This window comes from Salvelinus sp. IW2-2015, unplaced genomic scaffold (assembly GCF_002910315.2).
Source record: "Salvelinus sp. IW2-2015 unplaced genomic scaffold, ASM291031v2 Un_scaffold629, whole genome shotgun sequence".
Taxonomy (NCBI): Eukaryota; Metazoa; Chordata; class Actinopteri; order Salmoniformes; family Salmonidae; genus Salvelinus; species Salvelinus sp. IW2-2015.
In genome coordinates this window covers 385,363-392,737 of record NW_019942585.1, presented here as the reverse complement: position 1 = coordinate 392,737, position 7,375 = coordinate 385,363, and the positions used below count along the sequence as shown (strand labels likewise).

The window sequence follows — 7,375 nt, the reverse complement described above, 5'->3', positions numbered from 1 at the left end:
CCACAAGAGAGAGATGGGAGTCAAATAAAATTCGATTTCAGATATTTTTATCACATAAAAATCGTCAGTTAGTTTTTCAGAGTCAGTTAAATAAACGCCAGCCTAAACAAATGACACATGGAAGTGAGAAGTCAAGTTCTCTTAGTGAAAATATGAATTACATTATAACATAATTTTTGATTTATGCAGACGGAACGAACAAAAACACTGCTAGGCTACAGACCCCATTGACAACCTTCCCAACCAGTCTCCCTCCACCAGTCTCGCTCCCACCAGTCTCTCTCCCACCAGTCTCCTCCACCATCTCTCCAACCAGTCTCCTGCCCCACAGCGTCTCCCTCCCACCAGTCTCCTCCACCAGTCTCCTCCCACCAGTCTCCTCTCCCACGCAGTCTCCTCCACCAGTCCTCGCCTCCCACCAGTCTCCCTCCCACCGAGTCTCCCACCAGTCTCCCCCACCAGTTCCCCCCCACCAGTCTCCCCCACCAGTCCCCCCCAGTCTCCCCACCAGTCTCCCTCCGCACCAGTCTCCCCCCACCAGTCTCCCCCACCAAGTCTCCCTCCACAGTCTCCCCCCACCCAGTCTCCCCCACCCAGTCCTCCCATCCCATCACAGTCTCCCCCACAGTCTCCCTCCCACGCATCTCCCCGCCCACCAGTCTCCCCCCACCAGTCTCCCTCCCACCGAGTCTCCCTCCACCAGTCTCCCTCCCACAGTCTCCTCCACCAGTCTCCCACCAGTCTCCGCCCTACCCAGTCCTCCCTCCACCAGTTCCCTCCCACCAGTCTCCTCCCACCAGTCTCCCCCCACCAGTCTCCTCCCACCAGTCTCCCCCCACCCAGTTCTCCCTCCCACCAAGCTCTCCTCCCACCAGTCCCCCCCACCAGTCTCCCTCCCACCAGTCTCCCTCCCACCAGCTCCTCCCACCAGTCTCTCTCACCACCGCCAGTCTCGTCCCCCCACCAGTCTCCCTCCCACCAGTCCTCCGTCCCACCAGTCCCCCCCCACGCAGTCTCCCTCCCACTCAGTTCTCCTCTCCCACCAGTTCTCCCACGTCCTCCCCCAGATCTCTCTCCCACCAGTCTCCCCCCCACCAGTCTCCCTTCCCACCAGTCTCCCTCACCACTCAGTCTCCCCCCACCCATCTCCCTCCCACCAGTCCCCCACGACAGTCTCCCATAGATAGCCTTACATAGGCTAGATGATCAAAGATTAGCCTGTATACACAAAAGGGCAACAGATGTACATATTGCCCAGAGTAAAATCTCATAGCATCTGGCAGCGAGGTAATGTAATTAAATGAGACAACTCCTGAACTCGACTGGTCAGATTTGTTCTGGAAAGACCCGTATAGCCCTAGCTGGTTCAAACCATTTTGGTCATTTTAAAATCGTTGTGATGAAACACAGCACGCACTACGGGCTAGTAAACAAAATAAGACATTACTGTGGAACATAGAACATTCCTGACGCACCATTCAAACCAAGTTGAGGAGATAATATATCCAGCTATTAATAGTTTAGATGTGGTTTTACGAATCCAAAAACGATCCAAAAATGATTGATCCAAATATCCTTTCCATTTCGGACAGCGCGTCAGACACCCGAGAGTAAAAACCTCCCAGTGCACATTTCAACCACAGTAATAGTTGTATTACTGTTCCACTAGCAGAACTACCGAGGACGTCACTTTGCTATGGTAATAAGATCACCATCGAAACAAAAGCCCACATTTAAAAACATTGCAAGGTCGATAAATTATAAAAAACTATATTTTAGATTTTAATCAATGTCGATATTTATTGTGCTTACAAGTACATACAATAAGGAATTTATGGAAAACATTTGAAATATTATTTTGAAGATCCCTTTAAAAAAAATCCAATGTTCAGACTGGTATGTTGACAATATTGGGCTTACAGTGAAAAAAAAACTATTCTTTGTGCTGATGTAAAATTGGGTTTTGAGTACTCAGTAGGGTCTGTGGAATCTATATATGGTGTAATTTCCTGGGGCATTGAATAATACTGCAATAATACTACACAATGCAAAACACTGTATATAAAATACATATTGGTTTATAGTGGAAAAAACTCCCAACCCCACTTTTACATCAGCACAATAATAGTTTTTTTCTCCATAAGTCAATGTATTCCATATACAGTGATTTGCAATGTGGCCAACGCCATGGGTGGATTAAAAGGCCAGCAACACTCCGTATGTATTCAGTGCCCCATGAAATGATACCATATACAGATTCTACAGACCATACTGAGTACTTACAATTCCACCTTTACATCGGCACAAATAATATTTTTTCCTCTATAAGCGAATATGTACCCCATACTGTATGCAGTGTATTGCTTGAGGTGAATGGAGTGGGTGGAGAAAGGACTCACCAGCACTCTGTATTAAACCCGTTGCCCAGCACAAGAGACCCATTTACGTTTTGTAGACTCTATTGAGTAATTACAATGACATATATTTGAATTAAAAGTGTATTTCTTTACATATAGCCTAAAAATTTAACTACGTTAAATGATCCATCATTTTTTTAAATAAAGGTGGTTGCAATTCTGTGAAATTGTTTAAAAAAAATTGATATTCCCAAAATGTAGCATGTCTTTGTAGGGGGACTCTTATTTTGAGAGACATTTTTTTCCCGCGATCGTACTGCCAGGATGCACATCCTGCTGCCAGGAGAACGGTAATGAGATTTGTAGTGTGGTGCTTCTGGTGAGATTCCTCCGCTTGCGCTTCTCATAAATGTGTGTGCGTACGCGGTCTGTTTGCGAGGCAGTTGCGTGCGAAGAGCTCCACATGTCGTTCAGAGGAATCCGCCACCTGAAACACGAGGAAGTGAAAGCTACCCAATTGGTTATAAAGCATCAACAACCACATCTGCCTCGAGCATTGCAAACTGATGAAAACATCAGTGCAGACGTCTGGTAGACGTTTGCTGTATTTTCCCGAGGAATTATTACCATTGTCTACTTAGGAAGTACTTTATCATCTATAATATACTCGTTTAATTTGAATGACCCATCTAACATTATACTGGAATTAAGTAATATTGACAGACCTTCTTGGTAAGTGTTTTAACTTCATGTTGTTCCCCATTTCTTCCAAATAGTCTATTTGAGAACGTATTTCATAGTTGTTTTTATTTGATGTGAATAATCTTAGTGAGAGTTTGGCAACTTGTGTTATTATTTATTTTTTGCGGCTTCGTTATATTCACGTTTCACTAGTGTAAACAAAAAACTATTGACAAGATATGAACAAACAACTGTTTAGGCCTAGTTATACCTGTATCCTCTTTATTCCGGTTCTTTTGCTGATTGATTATTTGAAATGGCAATAGTCTTCTCAAATTACGTTGACAAATGATTCGATCTTGATAGCATCACTAAACTGATATGAACAACTTTTCCATCAGTTACTTTATGGAGTATCGTATTTTTTTTATCGGTTCATGTAACTTTTCCGTGTCATATGTTTTGGGGGGGACACTGAAAAGTTTTCTCCATCTTCTCTGCAGCGCACCTGTTACCTTCACGGAGCGCAGGACGATGATACCGCCAGGAGACTGCTTGTATGCGGGCAGGAAAAGAAGGAAACCCGTTCAAAAGCAGTTAAGAATCGATTATTTTCCTCGTAACATTTATATTTGACCATGTTGAAAACTGTTTTATGGATTTTATGTGTACTTTTACTTCTACTTCTGAAGTTTGGATAAACTTTTTGGGGAGTTGCTCAATACACTTTTACCATGTTTCACTAAGTTGTATTAGCCCGCCTACGTGGCAGACCAATAGTACATTTAGTTTATTTTATGTGAGATTTTCATATTTCCGTAGTATGTATTAGATACATTACTATTACATGACCAAGCAAACATTGGGAAATGTTTACAAAATGATTCAAGATGTGCATACGTTTGGACAAATGTAAAATGTTATAGATTGTTGATGTGATATGTAGGCTATTTATATGCTATGGCTTTGGGTTGAATTTGGAGCAATTGATCAGTTTGGGATTAATTCAGTTTATGTGAAGGTTACTAATACATTAATAACACTAGTAATAGTGTAATTTGGAGGTTTTTAGTGACAGGAGACAGAAGTAGTTAGCAGATTCTTGTGGATGCTTGTCGTTCCAAACGTGATAAAAAAAAGGTAATGCCAGGTTAAAATGACTTGGAGGAAACGTGATGGTTTTAATTGCTATATAGGCTAACCAAGCTAGCCGTCGGGTACTGTAGCGCTAACCGTTTAAATGTTGAATCCAATAACAGGTTTCAGGTAGCTACAATTTGTTGTAAACAACGATGACTGGTTCAGTAGAAACGCTGGGCTTGCATGCAAGAGAACAAGGGGATAGCTAGTTGACAGAAATCAGACTGCTAAGGATGCAGGTCTCTTTTGAACCAAGATGGAGTTCAGCAGACACGATCTCTCCCTTCCCATGTCCCACTGACCAGGACAGATAGAGGTTTCAGCAAGGGGACAGGGCGAGTAGTAAAGGGGGAACATGTAGTGGAGCTGTACCACAGGCACCACCGAGATGGTTCGGGGGTGGGGGTTTGAGTCACTGAACAGGCACAGTGGTGTTTGAGGCTGTCAGCCTGTCTGTGTCTGTAAAGGGTCTCTTTATGGTATTATTGATTGATGGCTGTTTGTTTGTTAAAAACTTTCAATGCTGTTACCCTGTTTGTGTGTGTGTGTGTGTGTGTGTGTTATCATATAATAGATTGTCAGTGATTTACATAATGATCCATGTTCATATCTGTTGCTATGTGGCTCTCGGCCCTCCTGCACCCAAAAGCACAGTACATCTCTCTGTTAACAGTTGAGCCTTTAAAAAAAAAAAAAATCAAACAGCTACAAACCGCCACAATAACAGACCCTAACATATGGCCGCTGTGTTTTCACCAGGAAACCAGCGACTGTGAGTGAGAAGTCCAACCCATCCAAGAGGCACCGGGACGCCTGAACGCGGAGCTGGACCGGCTGGCCAGCATGCTACCTTTTCCCCAGACATCATCTCCAAGCTGGATAAACTGTCCGTGCTGCGCCTCAGTGTCAGCTACCTCCGGGTCAAGAGTTCTTCACAGGTAAGAAGACGCTCTTCCCTAGTAGGGATTAGGAACCTCAATACAGAAACTACAGTGTCACTGCATGACAAAACACAGAATTACACAACACTCCACAGCCCAACTATGTTAGGCCTCTGTGAGCGTGCCTGTGAGTTGGAGAGACTGATTAAACAGCTACAGTCTAATCAGTCTCCCCAGTCGTCTAATCATCTCCTCCAGTTCAGTCTAATCAGTCTCTCCAGTTCAGTCTAATCAGTCTCTCCAGTTCAGTCTAACAGTCTCCTCCAGTTCAGTCTACATCAGTCTCCTCCAGTCAAGTCTAATCAGTCTCCTCCCAGTTCAGTCTAATCAGTCTCCTCCAGTTCGTCTAATCAGCTCTCCTCAGTACAGTCTAATCAGTCTCCCCAGTCACAGTCTAAATCAGTTCCTCCAGTTTAGTCTAATCAGTCTCCTCCAGTTCTAGTCTAATCAGTCTCCCCAGTTAGCTCTAATCGTCTACTCAGTTCAGTCAAACAGTCTCCCCAGTTCAGTCTAACAGTTTCCTCCAGTTCATCTATCAGTCTCCTCATTCAGTCTAATGACAGTCTCTCCAGTTTCAGTCTAATCAGTTCCTCCAGTTTCAGTCTAATCAGTCTCCTCCAGTTCACAGTCTAATCAGTCTCCTCAGTTCATCTAATCAGTCTCCCCTCCAGTTCAGTCTAATCAAGTCTCGCCCATTCACGCTCTAATCAGTTCCGCGCTGCCCAGTTCATACAGTCTAATCAGTCTCCTCCAGTTCAGTCTAATCAGTCTCCTCCAGTTCAGTCTAATCAGTCTCCCCCAGTTCACAGTCTAATCAGTCTCCCCCAGTTCAGTCTAATCAGTCTCCTCCAGTTCAGTCTAATCAGTCTCCCCTAGCTCACAGACTAATGATTAGACAGTTACTGTCCCTAGATACTGTATGGTTAGTGGTCGACAGATGTGAAGTCAGTGATTTCAGCTGTTGGGCACAGTGTGACAAATTGAGAGCAGTAAGTTCACGATGAAGTTGTTATTCAACTCTGTCAACACTTTGTTCAACACTTTTATAAGCCATAAAATCTGTTCTCCCTACTTCCACTCACGCTACAACCAGCACTGCAGCTGCTATGAATGACTACAGCAAAGTGTTCCAGTAAGCTTATGTTGTTATTATTAGCAGCTTGTGTCTATTTTAATATAGAGGAATATTTAACTTTCTCTGGTCATAGGAGTAACAACAGGAATTGGTGCATGAGGCAGAAATAATGCGGTGTGAGTTTCGCCATCAGCTGGAAGACGGCGTACCCTTTTTCTCAGGAGAACGGAGGGACGGGGAGTCGGGTGATGGGCAGCCTCACCGCCGCTCCCTCTCTCCCCTCAGACTGACCATCAGACGCAGGCTATCAGACCAGTAAAAAAAAGCAAATTATGATGCTAACTCAGCTGTACCTCACAAGTAACACACCGAACGATCTATTACCAGTGTGATCATTTACCAAAATGTTGAAATATATATATTTTTTAAATGGTTTGAGAAGAACAGCATCGGCAGGGCATTTCAAGCGTAGCCGATATGCAGTGATAATTAAATTCACAAACCTCATTGTTACAGAACTGTTTTTAATTGGTTTATGTTGCATAGGGCTTACGTTTTGTACGTTTTATATTTTATTTTATTGGCTCGGTAGATCTCAGCTTGCATTTTGACTCAGAAAGTGATCATGACTCAGTTGGTGACAACTGCCCCAGACCTATAGTAAATAACATGTTTACGGTCTCATCCTGCCTAGTCAACGTCTCCTCAGGCGGAGGACAATACTCTGCCCTAGACCTATAGTAAATAACATGTTCAGGGTCTCATCCTGCCTAGTCAACGTCTACTCAGGCGGAGGACAATACTCTGGTTGTATGTACATTAAGTACATTGTCATCTAGCACGCACGTGCATTTGAACAGGTTATTTTATGTTCATTTGCAATATTTACAAATGTTTGTTTTTTATTGACAAGGGGCAGTCAATTACATTTATATACAGTAAATATGAATTATTCTAGCTTCTCTTCACTGCTCTTCACTGTTTCATACTGTACCTTTGTACAAACATTCTTTGTTCTTATCATAACTTTTCTAACTTGTTCTTGTTTTGTCTCCTCCGTTTCTGTCTTTCTCTCTCTCTCTCTCATGACGGAGCTGTCTTCCATCCAATGTATTTTTTATGCTCTGGGCTTGGACAATAAGTTACAGTGAGTTACAGTGAGTCACACCAGTAGAGTATCA

General features: G+C 43.4%; 1 protein-coding gene and 1 long non-coding RNA gene across 2 annotated transcripts in view; both read left to right on the top strand.

Moving 5' to 3' along the window:
• The window catches only part of LOC139023964 (uncharacterized), a 6,631-nt gene extending 5,434 nt beyond the window's left edge, over positions 1-1,197 (top strand). Inside the window, exon 2 of the mRNA XM_070438234.1 lies at positions 317-1,197. Coding sequence (XP_070294335.1) covers positions 317-1,197 — 881 coding nt within the window. The remainder of the gene's footprint in view (positions 1-316) is intronic.
• A 1,585-nt stretch (positions 1,198-2,782) lies between these two features.
• On the top strand, positions 2,783-5,102 carry LOC139023966 (uncharacterized). The gene is made up of 3 exons (XR_011475195.1): positions 2,783-3,089; positions 3,542-3,634; positions 4,938-5,102. It is a non-coding gene; the product is annotated as an uncharacterized lncRNA (long non-coding RNA).
• The last annotated feature ends 2,273 nt before the right edge of the window (positions 5,103-7,375 follow it).